The sequence below is a fragment of the Fundulus heteroclitus genome, chromosome 12 (genome assembly GCF_011125445.2).
Source record: "Fundulus heteroclitus isolate FHET01 chromosome 12, MU-UCD_Fhet_4.1, whole genome shotgun sequence".
Taxonomy (NCBI): domain Eukaryota; kingdom Metazoa; phylum Chordata; class Actinopteri; order Cyprinodontiformes; family Fundulidae; genus Fundulus; species Fundulus heteroclitus.
The window spans coordinates 12,074,261-12,096,592 of record NC_046372.1 but is presented as its reverse complement, the minus strand read 5'-3'; the positions used below and the strand labels follow the sequence as shown (position 1 = coordinate 12,096,592).

At 39.0% G+C, this 22,332-nt stretch overlaps 1 protein-coding gene across 2 annotated transcripts in view; it reads right to left on the bottom strand.

Moving 5' to 3' along the window:
• Positions 1–2,877: 2,877 nt before the first annotated feature.
• The window catches only part of slc23a2 (solute carrier family 23 member 2), a 63,071-nt gene continuing 43,616 nt past the window's right edge, over positions 2,878–22,332 (bottom strand). For both annotated transcript variants that reach the window (XM_012870024.3, XM_036143938.1), the window contains 10 exons: positions 18,577–18,665; positions 18,413–18,480; positions 16,529–16,710; positions 14,461–14,581; positions 13,698–13,854; positions 10,173–10,320; positions 9,975–10,080; positions 8,160–8,427; positions 6,640–6,735; positions 2,878–3,602 (listed from right to left, as the gene is read on the bottom strand). In XM_012870024.3, the coding sequence (XP_012725478.2) occupies positions 3,334–3,602; positions 6,640–6,735; positions 8,160–8,427; positions 9,975–10,080; positions 10,173–10,320; positions 13,698–13,854; positions 14,461–14,581; positions 16,529–16,710; positions 18,413–18,480; positions 18,577–18,665 (1,504 nt within the window). In that variant the 3' untranslated portion in view covers positions 2,878–3,333. The remainder of the gene's footprint in view (positions 3,603–6,639; positions 6,736–8,159; positions 8,428–9,974; positions 10,081–10,172; positions 10,321–13,697; positions 13,855–14,460; positions 14,582–16,528; positions 16,711–18,412; positions 18,481–18,576; positions 18,666–22,332) is intronic.

Below are 22,332 nucleotides of genomic sequence, written 5' to 3'. Positions count from 1 at the left end.
GCCTTTGAATATAAGTAGCTATAAATGGAATGGAATCGAAGCAACATTAAGTCTGACGATAAAAACGACTAAAAAAACAAAAACAAAAGGTGCTGAAGCTAAAGCCGGGGAAGATCGGGATCAGGGCGTGTAAACTGATAAATAAGCTTTAAAAACTATGCCCACATCGGGACACGCTAACCCGCTGCTAAATAAGCAAAAGAAAAGTGGGGACGGATCTCAGTAGTAACAAAGGCTTATAAACTTTTAAAGTTTTGGTTTTCTGTAACAGGGAAACAATAACATTGCAACAACAAAGCAAAGCTAAACTAGCATTTTGGTTCGATAAACTCTCAGCTGGGGTCAACATTTTTTATAAGTGAACAAATCTTCACACGGTTAGTTAAAGCAGCAGATGCACACAGTGTGTTCAGATTAGAGATTTACCTCCGCTGATAAGGTGCGTGCCGGGTCTGATGTCAGGCAAAAACGGCAATCAGCAGTTAATTAGAGAAGGACGAGGGGAGGGAAAGCCCTGAATAAGCAGCGCAGCGTCCTGCACATCTGCTCCTACATCTTTTACACAATTTGTGATGTAGCAACAATCAGATTATTTAATACAAATACTAAAAATCTGAAAAGTGTGGGGTACATTTGTATTAAGCTCCCTTTACTCTGTTAATTAGGTGATTTATTAATAATCATTGTTACACAGATTTTATTTAGAAATATCATAGGCCACCCGTGTAGTTTAATCTCCGTATAAAAGTTCTGCGAGGGCCTCTGAGGTTTGTTAGAGAAGATTAGAGAACAAACGGCGTCATGAAGACCAAAGAACGCAGCGGACGGGTCAGAATCAAAGTTAAAGCGCAGGGTTAGGCTATAAAACATCATCCCTAGCTTTTAGAGCACAGGTGTCAAACTCAAGGCCCGCGGGCCGAATCCGGCCCGTCAAGAAATATTATCCGGCCCTCAAGAGCCAAAAAAAAGGCATATCATGTCATAAAGTAGAGGCATATATCCTTTTAAAGTGTATAAAGTGGCTAAAACTGTGCCTCCTGTAAGTCTAACTCACCCAATATCAACTTTTTTTTGCAGATAAACTATATAAATGGTGCCTAAGGTTGCTACTTTTATGTTACTGTGCATTTTTTTATACTACTATGTGAACTGGAATGAAATTATGAAATGAAAAGTATCGTCTCTACACATGCAAGCGGCCCTTTTAATGACTTCATGACGCCAAAGTGGCCCCATATAGAAATGAGTTTGACACCCTTGCTTTAGAGATCTAATCAAACTGCAAACCACCAAAACACGGCCGTCCAACTAAATGGAGACCATTATTTAGAGGAGAAACCACGAGGGCCATGCTAGCTCTGGAGGAGCTGCACAGACTTACAGCTCAGGACAATTATTAGTGATGCTTTGGGAGAATTTGAGACTTTATGCAAGAGTTATAACAAGGCTGAAGTTGACAGGAAGCTGCAGGAGGTCCTTTCTGCAAACCAAAACCAAACCTGCACTTAACATCACCCTGAACGCACCACCTACCCAAAGAAACATGGTGGTGGCAGCATCATGCTGTGGGGATGCTTTCCAGGAGCAGGTACTGGAAAGTTGGCTAGAAATAAAGTGATGGAGCTGAATACAGAGACTCCTGGAAGGAAACCTGTTGGAGCTTCAGTGGAAGGCTTTAGATCAGATTCATATGTTAGAAAAACTTAGACCATAATCTAATAGAGTTTCTGTGGCGATACTTAAAAACTGCTCTTCACAGACACTCTCCACCCGAGCTGACTAAGTTTGCACCGTTTCGCAAAGCAGAATGGGAAACAAGTTCTGTCTCTAGATGTGAAACGTTGAAAGCACTCGCAGCTAGAATTGGTGGTTTTATAAAGTGTTGACTCAGAGGTGCTGAATACAAAAGCAGGCCACACTTTTCAGCTTTCTATTCATAAAAAAATTTGGACTCCATATACAAAATGTGTTTTCACCCCCCCCAAAAACAAAAATTACAATTATGCCCTTTTCTGTGTTGGTCTATCACATAAAACCCCAATAGATAGATTAAAATTAGCCAGTTTAACATGCAAAAACCTGAAAAATTCAAGGATTATTAATATCTTAATGTTTGTAATAAGAGCAGCTGGAAGTCAGGACTTTTTTCAGAGGCAGGCTGCACTGGGAGTTGATGCAGGGGAAGTAAACTTGAACAGCGGCAGCATCCCGGCGTAGGATCAGGCATCTCTGGCGCCATTAACCCGCCTCGCCTCAAGCCTTATGTACACAAAGTCTACACGACAAGGCCACATGTCTGTTGCTGCGTGCGTCATCATAGCTTTTGGAAAGCTACTGCTTCTGATTCAGAGCTCAAGCTGACAAGTTCGTCAAAGAAACGTGACCCAACTGATACCGGTTCCGCTCATAAAATGATTTAGAGCCACTCTAACTCGATTGAACCGCTCCATAAAGAGGCTCTGGCTGTCAGCTAGTATGTTCTGCATAATACTGACGTGGTAAGGACATGTAAACTGGTACTAATAGAGATCCTCTTAGCCACATGTTTGGGGGGTATATTGTGAATATAAACATGGAAGCGTGATGTGCTGCTAAATGACTGACGGAGAAACTTTAAAATGACATTCTAGTAATAAACTCGGGAGGCAGATGGTGCAAAAAATAAAATAAAAAATAAATCTCACAATCACTTTGCACGGCTAAGGGCACCTGACAAACCACTTCCATCAGTCCGCATGACCCCACATTAGCGCATCGTGGCGCACACACTGCTTCTGCCGGGGCCGTCTGCGTGTGTGTATCACTAATACGGTTGCATAACAAAGTTTAGAGGCAACATTATGCTTAATTGACTCCGTCCACTCTGCTGTGCTTTTAGTAGAAGGTCTTTTTTTTTTTTACGAGCCCATTCAGGGAGTGTAAATTAGCCGCAGAAATGAAACATTCAGCTCTCGTTTGTTTGATTTCCAAACGGTCTCCGTCTGAAAGGAAATCAGAGCGCGAGCTTGTTTTATCCTCCTGCACCCTAACCCCACACACACACACACACACACACACACACACGCTGACCGACCTCTGCACGGTGACATCTTTTAACACATGCCGTGACTTGCTATAGCATGCTTGAAAATAGCATAGAGGGAATTGGGGGGGGGGAAGACACAGACAAGTTGAAGAAAACGCATACGGACGGGGAAGTTGGTGCGACTTTTTCTTTTTCTTCCACGCATTCCTGCTCAGCTTCGGTCTGTGCTCCGTTCTCCCATCATTTCATCTTAGTGTACCATCCGTCGCTCCCTAAAAACTCGTTTACCATCTCTCCCGGGCCGTGGGCTATACCCGACTCTCCCCCGGCGCGGTGCTGCCCTCCCCTGCCGCCTTGCCCACATCCCCGTGTCCCTTTCTGCTCCGGCCGCTCTCCTTGAGCCGTCCCCAGTGGTAGCCGATGAACACGGGGCTGATGGGGATGTACTTGAAGATGGGGTATCTGCGGAAGAAGTCCATCCCGAACGGCAGATCGTAAGATCTCATCCCCTCAAGCTCGGCGGTGCTGACACCAGTTCCTCGCTTCAGCTTCCTGATGCCCCGCTCCTCCAGGGAACCTGAGGTCGGACAAGCAGATGTTAATCTAATGTTCCTTAACATAATATAAAAGGAGTTTTTTTTCTCAGGTTTCCACTGCTGCTGCTGTTTTATGCTCTAATGAGGATGAACCAAAATTAGAACAGCTGCTGTGAAATGGGGTTTAACTCATATTTTAAGACACAGACAAAATCATTGGTTGTCTTATATACCGTATTTTTCGGACCATAAGGTGCACCGGATTATAAAGTGGATTACATATTCTTCCCAAGTGTGTAATATCACTCCACCCCTCCGGTAGGGTGACCAGACGTCCCCGACTGGACAATCCCTGTTTTGGATGATCTGTCCTCGGCAAAAGCTGTCCCTGGAAATGTCCCCGATTTCAGTGCATCATGATGGAGTAAAAAAGGTTAGCACAACAAGAGGCATCTACCTGGTCCAGCCATTGCCAAACGCACACCCCGCCGTTACCATTGCAGTTCATTACACAAAACAAACCAACCCCCAGGCAGAGATTCTGTGCTTAACAAAATCAGAGACGTCCCCAGTTTTCATCAGAGAAATCAAACCCGGTCACCTTAGTGCTCCCTCCTGAGAGGAAGAGCTATCCGTCTCTGACGGGAGGACAGAGTAATTCGACCACACTGCCCTGTTTCTAACATTAGGCCAGAATAAACAGAACTTTTATATTGAATTAACTTACTAGGTTTATTGTTTATCGTGTACTCTGGGCACGAGCTGCCTTACATGAATGCACTTCTAGCTTAGACATTACCGTCAGGCAGTCTTGTAGACAGCTCAGGGGTCCAATCAGGTAGTGACACAGTGTACCGTAATGATTCGAATATCCGGCTTCCATGGTAACCAATGTCGTACTTACATATTTTAACAGATTTTTTAGCGCATTGTACCACATAAAATCAGTCAGCAAGCACAACGGTAACCACATATAAGGTGCACCGGATTATAAGGCGCAACATCAATATTTGAGAAAATTTAAGGATTTTAAGTGCGCATTATAGTCCGAAAAATACGGTAGATAAGCACAATTATCACGGCTAGCATTACTAAAACCGCAGATCCCTGCGTCATCTCGGAAGATTGTAGATCCTTACCTTAACTAAGATTTCCAAAAAGGGTGAAAATATTTAAAAATCCAGCAGGGTAAAGTGTGTGAGCTTAAGCAGTTCTCCCGTTTACCCTTCCTGTTATTTGCTGTAAGACTATCTCTCTCTCTCTCGCATCTTGGATCACCCACAGACATGCCTCAACAAGTCATAGAAAACACACACTGTAAAAAGGCACTAAAAGTAAGTAAAATCTTCTTGGAATTAGTGTATTTGTCCTTGATCTGAGCAGGTAAATATGATTATCTGCCAATGGAATAAGATTTTTGCTCTTAAAATAAGAACAGTTCATCGCCATCATCTTATTTGAAGTGCAATTTATCTAATTATCTTATTTTAGGGGTAAAAATACTCATTCCATTGGCAGATAATCGTATTTAGCTGCTTAAATCAAGGACAAATAAACTAATTTCAAGAAAATTTGACTTACTTTTAGCTCCTTTTTTGCAGTGCATTTCCCTTTAAATGTCTCTCTTCATCCCGATTCTTAATTTCTACCATGAAGTTTTTAGTTTCCAGCACCTGGTAGTGATGAAATTTGGGAAACTAAAATAGCAGAAAAAAAGTTGGAATTTGACTCCAGCTATTAGTAAATTGATGAACATTGACAACACCAACGGCATCGACAACTAGCGTTATATTTATAGCTTTTTGTTGACATTGTTTTTTTTTTGCATAAGTAAGTTTTAACCATTTCTTTTTTGCTACTATTTCAAAAAAGGATCTCGGCAACCTAAACTCATAGGGCTGACCCCCGGTTTGGAACCACCGGCCATAAATCCCCACAGCATGATGCTGCTACTTCTCATATGAAGGGGATTTGACTAAGGCTGAACGATTTTGGAAAATAATTTAATTGCGATTTTTTATCTTAATATTGCGATTTAATGCAATTATTTATTTTCAGTTTATTTTATCATGTCTTTTTAAACATATTAGGGCTGTACGATTTTGGCAAAAATCTATACTGCGATATATTTCAACCATAATTGCGCTTTAATTTTGACTTTTCTCTGCATTAACCACAAGCAACAAAAATGGCCTGTAAGTAAAGATGTTTGTAAACAAGGACTATTTAAAACAAGTAATTTAACAGTTTTTATTAATCTGAATATTATTATTCAAGAGAATAGCTTGTTGAATTGGACATCAATCCTTGTGAAACCAACAAACAAGTCTATGTATTAATCAGTTTCATTGTACTTAATGCTATGGTGAGATTCCTGAAAGTTTCTGTGAAAAACAGTATGATTACATAAACTCTAAAACAAATAATAAAATTAGATTATCTCACTGCTGCAATTCTCTTCCCTTCCATGTGGAGCCAAACCCACTTTAAAACATATTACCAACAGCAAAAGGACGTGTCTGATCCATTAATTGTTACATTGCCAAAAATTGCAGACCTCTGCGATTTGAAAATTGCGTTCTTTAAAATTGCGATTATATTGAAATTGCGATTAATTGTTCAGCCCTAGATTTGACATCATCAAACATGTCCAAAAAAATTACATTTTAGCACAACTACCTTTTTTCCAGGACAACAGAGACCAAGATTTAACTGAGATCTAGATAAAGAACTGCATATTGTTTGTGAAGCTGCAGATGTGGGTCCACCATCGGTCCTCCGTTGCACTCTTTGGGTGGCAGCAGGTGTAATCCCGGACCATCTCCTCCTCCCAGGCGGTCTCCTGACTCTCCCCCTCGAGGGATCCTCACGAACCGATTTAAAAACAGCTTCGACATGCTCTGCCTTTCTATGCAAACCCGTACCTGCTCAGCAGTCATAGCCATATTGTTATTTTTTAACAATGTTTTAAATATTTTGTGAACCCAAAGTACCCCCTTCTTGTCATAACTATCATCCATTGTGCCCCACATATTTCATCATGCAGTAAAGTTAGAAAAAGATGAATAAAAACATTACCCGGTATAGTATTGTCCAAAATAAAGGCAACACAGCCTCCGACAAACATAGCAGTGGTGAGGAGCACGTTGAGGACTTGGTCGACTTCAACTATGCCTGAGGAAGACAAGACAGAAGATCAGCAACTATTGCATTTCCCTTTACTGTAATCAAAATATCAACATGAATTTCTAATTGGATCAGATTATTTTTAATGGCCATTATAAGGGTTTATTAATAAAATGTTGCGCCACCTTGTGGTGTTGTTAAAAACTGTTTCTAATCACTAAACGTGAAGTCAAACTTCTTCAAGGCAGTAATTCTCCAACTGTGTGAAGCGCCCCCTAGTGGATATGTGAAGGCATGGGGGGTTAGGGCGTGAACCGCCTTCCTCTTTTTGTCTAAAAAAATACATTGTAGGAGATAAAAAATGCATCAACAGCACTATCAGCTGTTTGGTCTGTTCCTGGAGTCAATAGTAGGCGTAGCAGGGGATTCTGGGTAATCCTGAGAGCAACTGAGTAATGTAGCTATGAGTGTCTGTGGATGGATGATTGTAGTAAACTTAACTTGTATTTTGTTTTTGATATTAGGGTCTTGACTTTATTTTCACCATATTTTCATCTATTCTAGCTCTCTGTATTTTATTCATGAAGTTTATGGCTAGCTACTAAAAAAGGCTTGAGAACCACTGATCTAAGGTTGTAGAGAAGTACAGGTTTGGTGCTGAGGCAAAGTTCAAAAATGCTTAAAAAAGTCAAGGCATGCATCAGGAATGGGTCGGTCAAAGGTATCAAGGTTTATCACGGTTAGTTTCTAAACCCCTAAAATATTTGGTCATATGGTTTCTATAGGTTACATTTAGTTTTTGTGGCTGAATGGAGCACAGAGCAGCGCTGCTACTTTTCCACCAATTGGTCAGATCGGCCATTAGTGGCGGTGCGCACTGTCGCAGCGATTCAGGCTAACCCTCCATCTGATCTACGAAATTTCGTTTAATGTATAATGACAAATAAAGCACCTTATCCTTAATTGCTGCACACGGCTGACCAGATGGCCTGAAAAATCAGGCAGACTGTAAATAGCTCTGGTGCCACAGAGGCAAGAGACTGAAATTCTCGTAGCATCCTTCAGTAAAAACGCTCAAGTTTTACAGCATCGCACAAATTGTATTGTCAATTCAACCAAATTATTAATTGCTTTTATTTAATAGACTGAAATCAATAATTGATCCCAACCCTGCAAACATATATATTGCTACAGAGATTACTGTCTCATTGTTGTTTAGATTTTCTTGTAGCAAAGCTAAAGCAGAGAAATAACACCTAATAAAATTTTGTAGAAGTTTTTAAGTGAATATTTCACAGACTATCAACCCTTGTTGTAGTTCTGCCCTTTATGCACAGATTGTAATAAATTAGACGACTGGCGAACATTTAGTTCTCATATAAATATAATTGTTTTTCTTACCATTTACAAACAAATAAAAGGGAAAGAGACTTATATTTGTAACAATGGGAGACACTTCTGCTCGGGCTCACCGGTGACCAGCGGGTTCTCTTTAAGGTAGCTTGGCAGCATCAGACCAAAGAAGATGGAGAAGCCCAGGACGAAGAGGTTCCTGGACGAGTTGAGGTCGACAAACTGCAGGTTGGAGAGCCCCACCGCTGTGATCATCCCGAACAGGGTGCAGAACAGGGCACCCAGGACCGGGTCAGGCAGAGAGGCAAACAGGGCGCTGAATTTACCCACAAGCCCCAGCAGCAGCATCATGGCAGCGCCGTACTGGATCACACGTCTGCTGCCCACCTGAAGAAGGAATTGGAGAGAAGGAAACGGCTATCAGAGCGCGTAACAACACTGTTGCTTTAACATTCAATCCTTCTCTTTTCTAAGCTGTATCTTTATTATTTAAAACTGGATTCCCACAGAAAATTCGTGTTAGAAAATTCTGATTTTTCCTTATTCAGCTCTACAGAGTTTTTAGTCCTTCAAATTGACTTAAACAAAAGTTCAGGAGGAATTTATGGCAGATTTTCTTAAAGCAGGTAGACTTTAAAATTAAAAAATAGCTAGCTAGCTAGATTTTAGCAAGCGAGATAAAATCTAAAATATGCTATATTTAGATAAAATATTGTTATATTTATATAAAATTGTACTTAAAAATAAAAAATAGCTAGCAAGATAAAATATAAAGTCTAGCAAGATTTTATATTCAGGTAAAGTCTTGCTAGATTAAGATAAAATATAGCTAGCTAGATTTTAGCTAGCGACATAAAATATGTTATATTTAGATAAAATATCACTAGATTTAGATAAAATTGTACTTGAAAATAAAAAATAGCTAGCAAGATAAAATATAAAGTCTAGCAAGATTTTATATTCAGGTAAAGTCTTGCTAGATTAAGATAAAATCTAGCTAGCTAGATTTTAGCTAGCGACATAAAATATGTTATATTTAGATAAAATATCGTTATATTTAGATAAAATTGTACTTAAAAATAGCTAGCTAGCGAGAAAAAATATAAAATCTAGCAAGATTTTATATTCAGGTAGAATCTTGCTTGATTAAGATAAAATATAGCTAGTTAGATTTTAGCTAGTAATATAAAATCTAAAATATGCTATATTTAGATAAAATATTGTTAGATTTAGATAAAATTGTACTTAAAAATAAAAAATTGCTAGCAAGATAAAATATAAAGTCTAGCAAGATTTTATATTCAGGTAAGGTCTTGCTAGATTAAGATAAAATATAGCTAGCTAGATTTTAGCTAGCGGCATAAAATATGTTATATTTAGATAAAATATCACTAGATTTAGATAAAATTGTACTTGAAAAGAAAAAATAGCTAGCAAGATAAAATATAAAGTCTAGCAAGATTTTATATTCAGGTAAAGTCTTGCTAGATTAAGATAAAATATAGCTAGCTAGATTTTAGCTAGCGACATAAAATATGTTATATTTAGATAAAATATCACTAGATTTAGATAAAATTGTACTTAAAAATAAATAGCTAGCATGATAAAATATAAAATCTGCAAGATTTTATATTCAGATAAAGTCTTTGTAGATTAAGATAAAATATAGCTAGCTAGATTTTAGCTAGTGAGATAAAATCTAAAATATGCTATATTTAGATAAAATATCACTAGATTTAAATAAAATTGTACTTGAAAATAAAAAATAGCTTGCAAGATAAAATATAAAGTCTAGCAAGATTTTATATTCAGGTAAAGTGTTGCTAGATTAAGATAAAATACAGCTAGCTAGATTTTTGCTAACTAGCAAGAAAGAATTTAGGACACAAGGAAGGAAAGAAGTCCAAACTGAAACAAAGGTAGCTGGGTCTTACCTTTGTGATTCCAAGGACACCGATGTTCGGGCTGGAGGAGGTGGACCCGTTTCCTGTCCCGAAAACACCATCCAGCACACAGGAAATGCCCTCCACAAATATCCCCCTAATGAGCCAGAGCAAAAGCATTAGTTACACATTTCAGGCACAGCGGCCATTAAGTACCTCAGGTAGAGCTGGAGCTGAAGAATAAGTCACCGATTGATGGCGTGAATAGGAGGTGGAGGAGCGCAGGAGAGCCGGGCACAGGCGTAGTAGTCACCGATGGACTCAATGATGCTGGCCACCACGGCGCTCATCATGCCGATCACCCCTGCAGCTGTGACGGTGGGAGTGCCCCACTGGACTGTAGAGGAGGACAAAAAGGACCAGAGCTCAGAATTAGAACGCCTTAAAATTACTTTTTAAATAAATAAAAATAAAAATGTTACTGGACAGCTCAACATTAAAAGGGAAATGCCTTCATCATATTTTTAAAGCCAGAAAAATATAAATCAAAAATAAAGCAAAATCTGTTTAAATATTTTTTTTGACGCTGATAGCCTTTGACAGCGTGCCACTCTAAACCATAAAGGCTATTAGCATTTATGGATGATGACGGCACATGTAATTGTATTATAAAACAGAAAACAGACTGCTTTCTTGACCGAGCAGACCACTCTAACAGGAATATGTTGAATCGATGTTTAGACGATTATTGGGAATTTAGAAAAATGATGGAGTGAGAGCTCTTCCTCTTAGCCTCAGAGTTATACAACTACCGGAGTTGGCTTCAAGGAAATGAGCAACAAAAGGCTAAGGGATGAGGACGCAACAGTGTTTGTATCATGGCCAAAACGGGAAAACAAACGATAGCAGCCAGACACCAGATCACCACAGCAGCAGCTGGTGCTGTCCGTTTTAGCGTGACTTTAACTTTGAATGCCTCCTCTGTGTCTCTTTATAATATTAAATCTGCAATCATCCTCTCTAAACCTTCCTTCTGAGTGTTTACTCACAATAATTAGCTGCAGCACTGACCAGTTTTCCCCACAGTGTCTCAGTTACATGTTCAACAGATTGAATATTAATATTTGAACTTCCAAACAGGATTTGTAGAATTAGCTTGAAGTGACTTCTTGGGTCTAACCACTTTGAGAGAAATCTGTGTCTGGAAATGGAGTTTCAGAATCCACAACTCAGAATAACATCTTAAACACAGGGTTCCTACAGCATAAGGCAAGTTAAATTCAAGACTTTTTAATGCCACTTGAAATAAAAAGTTAAGACCAACTTCACGATAAACAAGATAAACCTGGTTGCGACAACTTTACCCAAATGTTTATTTTAACATAAACCATTACTTTCTGGCCCAGTAGACATGTTTAAAATTTTGAAAAACATTCCATATAGGAAGAAAGCTAAAAAACACAAATTACAGATATATTTTTAACAACTACTGAACTGAATTCACAAACGTTGTTTTGTTCCCTACTAAAATAAACTATAAATCAGTTTTTAAAACCACTACATAACCAGTGCCAACTCTTTCTCGCAGCTATGGTCCGGCCGCAACAGTTTTTATTGGTTCCGCTATCGGGACGGAACCAATAATGGTTACATTGAGCCGTTTGGTAAATTAAAAAAATTATAATTGTGTCAATTACTTTACTGTTTGGTAAGGATTACCAAAATAAAATCCTATTTATGACCTGGTAACAATTTTAAGACCTAAGAAAGACTGATTTAAGACATTTTAATGCCAATTAAGGCCTTAGTTTTATATTACAGAATTCAATGCCTTTTAAGACTTTTTAAGGATCCGCGGGAACCCTGTAAACAGCACCACAGTGTTATTTAGGTGGAGTCAGAGCAGACGCTACCTGCTTAGGTGGGATAGATGTTGTGGAGACGGTTCTGAAAAACCTTTTTTGACTCTGAAGTGGCATCAGCCATCTTCTATGATGCAGTTTGCTGGAGCAGCAGCTTACTGACACTTAAGAGGAAGCGGTTTGTTAAGCTCATCTGGAAGCCCAGAGGTGAGGTAGGATGCCTCCTGGACAGAAGGACTCTAGCACAGGGGCGTCCAAATGTGGCCCAGGGGCCATTTGTGTCTGCTGAACTTATTTTGTGCGCCCCCTCAGCTATAATTCAAGTATTATTTGCCCCACAAACACAGGTGGTTGATGCAGATGGAGACTTTTCATTTTAATTTGGGAAAAATTGTTAGACAAGTTAAAATTTTCTTACAAGTATCTTTTAATAACTACACTTTTTACATTCTCTTTGATCTCATAGTGGATAGGACCACATCTATCCAGTGACTTTTACTGAAATGCAGACTTTGGTGCACCGAAATCAGCTTTTAATTCAATTATTAAAACTGGCTAAATACAGCGAGCCCTTTCAAAGAAGGCGCTGACTGAAATCCTGTTCTCTTTGCTAAGAATAGATAAAACAAATATTAAATTTTTTTTCCTCCCAACACAGCCCACAAGAGTTTGTAACCTGGATGATCATCTTTTACTGAGGAAAATGTGCAAAACCTTTTTAAAGTTTTGGATCTGCAATGATTTACGGGTCCTTTCTCCTAAGGAAAATCTGACCAATTTGTTTAGTTAAAATATTGCATGGTCATATTCTGTGGATTAGGTAAAGAAATTTCAAAGTACCGGTATAATTTTTTGGTAATTTTAGTTATTTCTAATTATATTTTTTTGGCCCTCAGTGTGACAAAAAAATCACAACGCCGCCGTTGGGCAGTGTCTCCCACCTCCATGCATGAATCTCCATGTTCATATTTCTGCTGGTTTGCTGTAGTTTTTCCATTTGTTGTAAATAGTTTGCCATTACCTTTCATGCACAAATACACATAAAAAAAAAACAATCACTCTAAAGAGTTGCACATTTCTTTAATCAGCCATTTTTAATAACTACACAGTGTTTTTCTTAAGTTGTAAATTTGCCCGTACTTTACTCTTTACTCTTATTCTTAATTTTTGTTTCTATACTTTTACCTTTGTGTATCTGCATGGTTCCATTTACCTTTAATTTTGCTGCTGGTTCACCTGAATGTCCCTGTCGTGGTACAATAAAGGATATTTCTACTCTATTCTATGTGTAGAACCCTTATTTTTAGTCATTTCCATTCACATCCTCTGTGCTTAACGCAATCACTGCACAGCTGGTGAAAATAAAAGGAGAACTGGTGCACAGCCATGCTCAGAATAACCATGCTGATCAGAACCGGATCGGAAGTGACATCGACATGGCCATTTCTCCCGGCTTCTTCTTCTGCAACATACTTTATTTTGGTGAACTGATTTTAAAGGATAAATAGGGCTGGCAGACATCTTGATAAAAGGAAATCTAGAAAATCTGATTTGCTCTGGGTTATCAGGGAAGTAGCATTTCTGAGCTTCAGAGGTAACAGAGATTAATTTGTGTCAAGAAATAATGTTTTCATGTTGGCACAAAGCTTTGCCGTAAACCTAAAAAAAAACACGTTATTAGAGGAAACAAGTTGTATCAAGTGTCTTACAGCAATTATCAAGCAGCCTGCCTATAACAAAGCTGTAACGGTCACTAAATAATCATATTTGACAGACTCTAGACTAGTGGCATGACATATGATGACAGCAGTTGTGAAACTTAAAAGCTGACTCATAATTACCCTAAATATTACATTACAAAAGCCTGTAATCATTCCTTTCACTCCCTTTCTCTTCCCCATCTTTAACTTACAGGGATAGGGGATCTTGAACCACGGCGCAGCTTTCAGGATTCCCTGACGTGCGTCAGTGCGGGCGTAGAAACCGTATTTGTTCTCCTCCGGCGGGAAAACGTCCGTCACCGTAAAAATGAAGCACAGCAGCCACGACACCAAGATGGCCATAATGATCTGGTTGCAGGAGAGAAGAAAACACCCTTCAGGGATTCACCAGAGGAGAAAAATTCATATTCTATATTATTTATTTATATATTTATATATATATATATATATATATAAATAAATAAACCAGACAAATTAAAGTATCAACTCTTATATACAAAATGGGAGATGAAAAAACAAAACAAACATCTGACTAAATAAGAATGATTTCAAAGTTTTACTTGAATTACTATAAATTACACTTTGCAGATAATAAGCAGATTTTCTACAGAAAATTACTGATTTAAAATGCTGCAACTTGCTTCTGAGACACTGTTATATGGCGAATGGGACGCATCCAGAGCCCCTTTGATGAGACGCATAAATCAGACAGACAGGGACCTGTGGCGTTTTTAATTATTCGGCCTGGAGAGCGGATAAAAGGACTGATTTACAGACGCTCGGGGAGAACGAGATTACCTCTGCTGAACAATCTGACTTTTATTGGAACAAAAGCTTTAAATAAAACAAGGTGAACTCATTACAAGATAGATAAATGTTAAGATTGCAGATAGAATGAGGAAAAGGAAGATTCTGGACACAGTTTGTGCAAGAGGCGAAAAAAGAGATACCCACCGGAAACATTTTGAAAACCTGTAGCCTGTAGAAGGTCCAACCTTTCTTGACTTTGTAGATCGGCAGGGGGAAGTGAACATTTCTGGCATACTGGGAGAAGAGCAGCACCAAAAATATAGTCCTGCAGACACAAAAATACCCCTCAAGTCAGCCGAACGGGCCAGATAATAGGGTCTTATCATTTTCCACACTTATTATTCCCCTGGTGAGAGATAATCCGGTTCGAAGATGTTTCATTTAGTCCTGAATGTGTCATGCCACGACTCTAGGGCATTCAGAGAAAATCAATTATCCTAACTGCCTGAGAACTCCGTGGCAATTACAGGCATGTATCCCCCGTCCCCGCAGAGCGAGAGCCGAGGCGCTGCAGCAAATAACAATGACGCGGCAGGAGCTGATGTCACACGACCGTAATATCACAACCATAACGCGCAGCTGCCTTCATTACTCAGGGCTTTACACCCCAAAAACAGCCAGAAAGCTCTGGTTTTGTAAGACATCAATTTGAGCCAGAATACATACAGATGTTGCAACTGTAGGCTTAGCATAGCCTCACTTATTATTGCTTAAACCTTAAAAAGGGAAATGAATGATTGTAAAACACATATTTAGACAATTTCTTTTCTTTTTTTTTTACCCGTAAAGATTTCTTCTGGGTTTTTTTTTTGTCACATTTAAAAGTCTCAGATCACTAAACAGCATCTAAGTCTAATATTAGACAACCAAACCTGAATAAATAAAGAAAATGTTATTAAATGGTGATTTCATCATTATTAGGGGAACAAAGTTATCCAAACTGAAAGGACCCTTTGTGAAAAAGTAATTGCTCCTTAAAGTTATTAACTGATGGTGCCACCCTTAAGTGATTTTAACCTTAAAACTCTACTATGGTGCCTTTTTGTCCAGTCTCTCTTTCTTACTGTAACTGAGGCAAAAGACGCCTGCAGAGCTTCAGATGTCGTTTTGCGTTCTTGTGTGACCTCCATTGTTCAATGTTTTCTCCATTTTCTGTAAATGGAGGCTCTCACTGTGACTCACTGGAGCCCTGAAGCTTTGGAAATGGCTTTGTCAAGCTTTCCACACTCACTGATGTTAAAGTCTAGTTCTCATCTGTTGAAGGTGTGTTGCATTTTGGGATCCTTCAGTCTACTTCATGTTGTCAGTCAGGTTCTAATATAATTATTTCTTTATTCTCAGGTAACCTCTGCTTTGAGCATGGCTAATAAAGCTGTTTAGTTAAATGATGATCTAACATTTAACAACGGGATGGATCAATTATATTTTGACATTGTCAAGTTGGTTTGAAAAACGTTTTTTTGTTTAGCACCTCTTATAGATGAAATCGTCGTTAGGGCTGAACGATTTTGGCAAATAATCTAATTGCGATTTTTTTTCTTAATATTGCGATTTAATGCGATTTTTTTTCCCAGTTTAATTTATCATGTCTTTTTAAACATATACAAACAACAAATTATTTTGTTTCCTCGCGGTGCAGATTAGTTGCTAAAAGACCCACAGCATCTAAACTCGGAGCAGAAATGATTGCGTTCTGCCTACAATATATTTCAACCAAAATTGCAATTTTGACTTTTCTCTGCGTTAACCACAACCAACAAAAATGGCCTCTAAATAAAGATGTTTGTAAACAAGGACTATTCAAAACAAGAACTTTTAATGTTTCTATTAATCAGAATATTATTCAAGAGAACATTTTTTAATTGATTTGGACATCGATCCTTGTTGAACATAAAGTGCCACAAACAAGCAAGTCTATGTATTAAACTGATTGACCAGTACTTAATGCTATGTATGATTATATAAACTCTTAAACAAGTAATAAAATTAGATTATCTCACTGCTGCAACTGTCCTTCCTTCCATGTGGAGGCAAACCCACTTTAAACATTTTACCAACACCTAATGGACGCGTCTAATTCCCTGATTGTTACATAGCCAAAAATTGCAGACTCTGCGATTTGGAAATTGCGTTTTTTTAAATCGCGATTATATTGAAAATGCGATTAATTGTTCAGCCCTAATCATCGTTTGCATTGTGAGCCTGTACTTACAGCATAGCGACGCCCCAGTGTTTCCCAGCCCTCTCGCCTGCAGCCTGGAAGCCCGAGAGCCCGATGAGGGCCACGGTGGGAGTGATGGTCAGAGGGCCGATGTATTTTAGCAGCATCCCGGGCAGACCCAGAGCTCCGATGCACACCTCGATCAAGGATGATACGATGATCGCCCCTTGGATCTGTGAGGAAATGTCACAAAGAAGAAAGCTCAGGGAAAGTTTAACAACTTCAAACCCAAGAAATAAAGCAGCAGACAAGTGCTGCTAGCTACTTATTTTCCTCTCCAGTTGGAGTATGGATCTAGAAAACAATGTATAATTTCAATTCTCTTATTTTCAATGTAATAAAATAGTGGGTTATGGGGGTATGAGGAACTTATCTTGTGCAGGTGATGAAGCAGACAGATGACGTTTTATCATTCTCTCCCTTTTATCTCCCCTTTCTTTCACCTTTTCTCCTTTTTTTTTCTTTTCTTGTTTTTCTTTTCCTCTTCTACTTTCTCATTGTAGTGTCCATATAACATGAAATACTCAGTGCATAAATTACAATAAAACTATTTACACGTGTAATTCAAGCGGAGCACTATGGCAAAAGCAGTAATGCTCCACTTGTGAAAGTAAAATCTGTCGGGCTCTTTTTGGCATTAGGACAACAATTCTTATTGCCACATTGCCAGACAGGACACTAATAAATAAATAAATAAATGACTGAATGAATTCAGACAAATCAACATTCCTCTTTATTTTTACCAACTAGGGAGATTGAAAATAAATTGAAACTGTTCCACTAAAAATGTAATCTCCCTGCAAATATAATGTTTTTCTCCCCAATTGTTTTTAGCAGTGTATCTACTGGAATGGTACTTTTTATAAAAAAATGTAGAGAATATTACAATGTTTTTTTGCACAAATTACTTTTTGGAAGAAATAAAAATTTTTTTCAATGAGCTGCAAGGGTACCAACAGATCTGCCAGCGTCGGTACAGTTTATTGCAGACGGATGTAATGGATGTTTGTAACATGCTTCTTTTCAAAAAGTCACAGAAAATCCTTTCATTATCTGGTCTTTGGCCAGTGGTTAAGATTCAAGATTAATTTCCATCTCATGATTCAACACTTCAACCACATTTCAAATGATCAGACATACTATGACGCATTTGAGAGGAAAAACAGGGAAAACAATATTGGCTCTTCTTTAAAAATTCAGTTTAACACTTTAAAGTACACCTTTTATATAGAAGTGAACTGTTTAAACTAATAGATATGCCTCGTCTAGCAGAACATGCTGTTCTAAACTAAAAATTTACTCTGCTCACGGATACTTACTGACTGCCTGAAGGAAAACCTTTTCAAAATCTACTTTTTTTTCCATTTCCCCACAACCAAACTTCATATTACATCACATTTAAGATAAGAAAATGACCATAAACTGCTTTGACCATCATCATTAGGGTAGGGGTAGCTGTGGCAACAGGATCGATGTTCCAGGTAATAACCCTGTTAAGTTCCCCTCTGTCTCCTTTCATCACGAGCACGTTTTAAAATCTAATCCAGTCTTATTGAGCTTTCTCTCAGCCATGTCACATAAAGATCAATTACTGAACCGGCTAACGCAGACTGAAAAGGTTAACGCAGATTAACGCCATCTGTCATATAAAGACGAACCCTGCAGACATATGGAGACGGGGATTTCCCTATCAGCACAAAACCGCTCCTTTATTAAGTTAGAGTTTCACTTCTGTTGCGTAAAACGTTGCATAAAGATTCATTTAAGCTAATCTGAATAACATCTGACTCAATTTCTTGAAGCTTATTTTGTAACCCTCTACCAAATCTCCTTCTCCGTGCCCACATGGGTTCCCAGTTTGAATCTTGGCCTCACCTCGCGTATCCTGGGGTGCCAGATGTGCTCCGTGTGGAGGAGCTCGGTGCCGTTCAGGAATGGACGCTCTGCTCAGGTTTGAAGAGAACGGGGGTGGGGGGGGGGGTGTCATTAAATTATGAAACAATGTTTTATTAGGAGGAACCGCCGAAAGGAAGACCTACCTGTGCTGTTACACTTCCACTTATCCAAAGACAGGATGGCTCTGGCTGGTGCGAGGAAGGCAAACGCACTCGCCTGAAACAAAGGCAACCTAGAGGGGGGAAAAAAAGTGAGAAAAGTCAGAAAGGCATTTCAGAGATGTTATGATAACGTGTTAGCGGTCATGTAGAAGTACGCCATGTCAGCAATGTGGGACAAAGGGTTCATACCAACCCTGCTGAATAACCATTTCTCCACTTTAAGACTGAAACTCACTGTCGAGGCAAGAGCCTGTGCTAATAAACAGATAAAACCACCACTATGATAAAACAGCCAATCTTTGTTTCTGAGATTGAGGTTATTCCTTTCCACAATTACAAAAAAAAACTAGAAACGTTCAATTTCTGAAGAAATTGAAGAAGGCGCCCGCCTGGTGGTGCGTATAACTGTCAAAGGCAAAGCTTCTGAGTTCCTTGGTCGTAGGCTTTTATTGCTTGGGGATTTTAAATCAAATCTTCTGAGTTAAAAGGATGTATCTTCATCAAAACCAGCCGACAGGAGAAGGTCTGCATCGAAGCAGCATGGAAAGTTGCTGTTATTAAAACATGATTAAATACTTCAATGTTAACCTGACAACAGCCAGCTGCATGTATCGCTCCGCCTAGCTCCACTCACATACATCTGGGACACCGCTCATTGAAAGTGATTTCCCCAACCAAATTTATGGTCTGGCCAATCAGGACGCAGGGCGGGTGTTTCCTGGATGTGACGTAGTGGAGAAGTGACCGTGAGATTCCAACAACAATGGCGGCTCGCATCGAGGAAGCAAGCGTTAGCATTGATGCTGCTATTTCTTCCGTGTTGTCCAATCTATCTGATATTGTTTCATTAAAAGAACATCAGAGAACGGCTCTGAAGGCTTTTGTTGGTGGAAACCATGTTTTCGCCCTTCTCCCGACCGGATTTGGCAAGTTTTGTTTTCCGGGGCTCGACTCCGACCCGCGACGCTTTGCCGCCTGTCTTCCCTCCTCTTCCTGTCAGCTCACTGTCAATAAAATGCGTGCCACAAGAGCCGCAAACACATAAAAAAAAAAAAAAAAAAAATTTTTTTTTTCCTGCGTCGGTCTCACAGCGTCACGGGTTAGCTTCGGTGTGAGTGGTTGAAATAGCACGTCGATAAAGATGACAGACAAGTGGCTTATCCAATCATATGCAAGGAGTTTTGATAAGGCCCAGCCTTCAATAAAGGCAATTCCTATCGCGGTGTCCCAGATGTATGTGAGTGGAGCTAGGCGGAGCGAGACATACAGCTGGCTGTTGTCAGGTTACTTCAATGTAGCATGAAAAAATGAAATTTGTGAATAAAAAATGTTAAAGGCATGAATAAAGAAACCCTTATTAGGTGCAGAGCAATAGGCCCTGCACTGCATGCGGGCGCCTAACAATCAAAGTAGCGCTGCAAGTTCCAGACTTTTAACCCAAGTCTGCCCCCTCTGGTGACACGTTGAAATTACACTTGTGCTAAACTTTTGTTTAGCGGCGTGACGTCTTCTAAGCTAAGAAAGCTATAAATATTGAAATTAGCCCGTCTTCTCTCGCTAATGCATCGATTACGGCAGAGACTCAACAAAGTAGCCAGATGAACGAGAGCGCGCAGCAAACAGAATCACTCTCTCATGAACTGACTAATCCAGCCAACAGAGGCAACTGCGGTAAATAGAGGATAAATCACTTTACACGCAGGGCATGTATGGGAAAGAAAATAAATAATATTCAACTTCAAAACTTGCACTATGCACCTTTAAGGGACTTCTGAAGGCAGTTGGTTTCATTTTTTTTTTTTTTTTTTGAGTCACCGTCACATAAAATCCCAATAAAATACACATATTACAAATACAACCTTCAATGTAAGAGTAAAACCGGTACTGTGAATGATTTTGGGAGATTTGACTTGCACTCAGGTTGTGACATGAAGTCAAATTTTCCACATTGTGTTTGGCTCTGTTCGTGACGGTGACTAAGGAGGACCGTCACGGCAGGCTGGCGTAGATATCAGACAGAAGTCTTCTAGCGTGGCGGCAGCACCTCAGCAACCATAACGAGCCGGAACAACTGACATTTCTGTTTCATGAGAAGAGATAAAACGACACCTAATGCCAGCAGGACTTGCTTTTCAATAAAACATCCCCTCTGAAGAGGGAGGGAATAACCATGACAACTGGTAATGCCGAGTAGCAGTGGGTTTTTTAGGCAAATTATCAAACATATTTTTGGAAATACCTCATTATTGAATTAGACAAATACTTTGTAAAGTCATGTATGTGAGTCACGATCACAAGCAACAGAAAGAGGTGAGACAATAAAATAAATAATGGGTTACAGATCTACACTGAAGGTTATTTGCACATAAACGGGGGAAAGTAAGGCAGGTGGGGTGAGAAGAAGTGATGATGGTGACCTGAATTTAGGGAGGGGGTGTGGTGGGAGGACAAGAATGATTTTATTTTCATTCTGACCTAATTTTACACATAGCACTGTGAACTATTTAAGTCTCTGCTTGTCCAGATAAACTAATTCTGGGACACATTACTGCTAATGTGATCTCTTACATCTCACTTGATTTGCTTTACCCAAGTCTGATCTTTTAGGTCAGATGACATAATCTCAGGCTTATTGTCAATATATGTTGCCCCCTATTGGATTATAAATCAAATTGCTTATAACTGTCATAATCTTGCTGGGATGTTTAACTTTAAAACGTTTAGTTTTATTATTGTTCCTGTAAATAAACAGTCAGGTTAAGATGCTCCGTAACATGAATGCTACCAATTCAGAATAAACTACTGTGTTTTAATGCTTGTCATCCTCTCTCACTTTCCCATAAATCCACCCCTTCAGCTTTTTCCATTCAGTGGCATTTCTCTGCAGACAGAAAGCCACAAAAAACAAAAACACACGGACAGATAAGAACAGCCTTTCACCTCAGAGAGAGGCAGAGAGTGGGGTGCTGATGTGACAGGAATGCCACTTGCACTGAGGCCAAAACCAGTCTCTTATGTGCCTGGAACCGAGTAAAAGAGGGCGAGACAAAGACAACATCTTATATAACTTAAATCAAGGGCCAACTCCCTTTGACACGTTTTTTTACTTCCCTTTTTCTGAATTTTCCTTTTCATTGACCTAAAACTTAAAAAAAAAAGTATACATTTCTGTCCTGAAAATGTCATTGTTTGCAATAAAGAGTTGCCGATAGAGATTAAAGGAATATAAATCAATAAGCAACATAAACTGTGTTAAAATTTTAAATAATTTCAAGTGTTTAAATTTTTTTTTTTTGAATTTCTGCTTTGCTTTTTCTGTTTTAGGAGACACATTGCAGAGCAGACAATGATTGCTATTATAAATATACTAATTCTTAAGAGTTTTTAGAGATTTAAGTACAAAAAAGATGAGCATTTGCATAATCCAGGATTACAGATTGGGGATGATCTTTGTTTAGCATCTTTAGACATGATATGTGGCTAAATAGGAATTTATCCCGATCTAATCCAAGGTATGAGGCTTTTGTTTTTTTTAAATAATCGGTGTTAAAGCCACAAAATGGACTCTGCACCACATTCGTATATTGCACGGTTTTAAATAATACTCTCCTGGATACCGTGAATCGCACACTGTCCATTTCCCCTGCAGTGTTTACATTGTTTACATTTAAATTGTTTACATAAATTGCTGCTGCATCTTTATCCTGAAATTTAGTGCAATTTACTGTGATTTTTCAA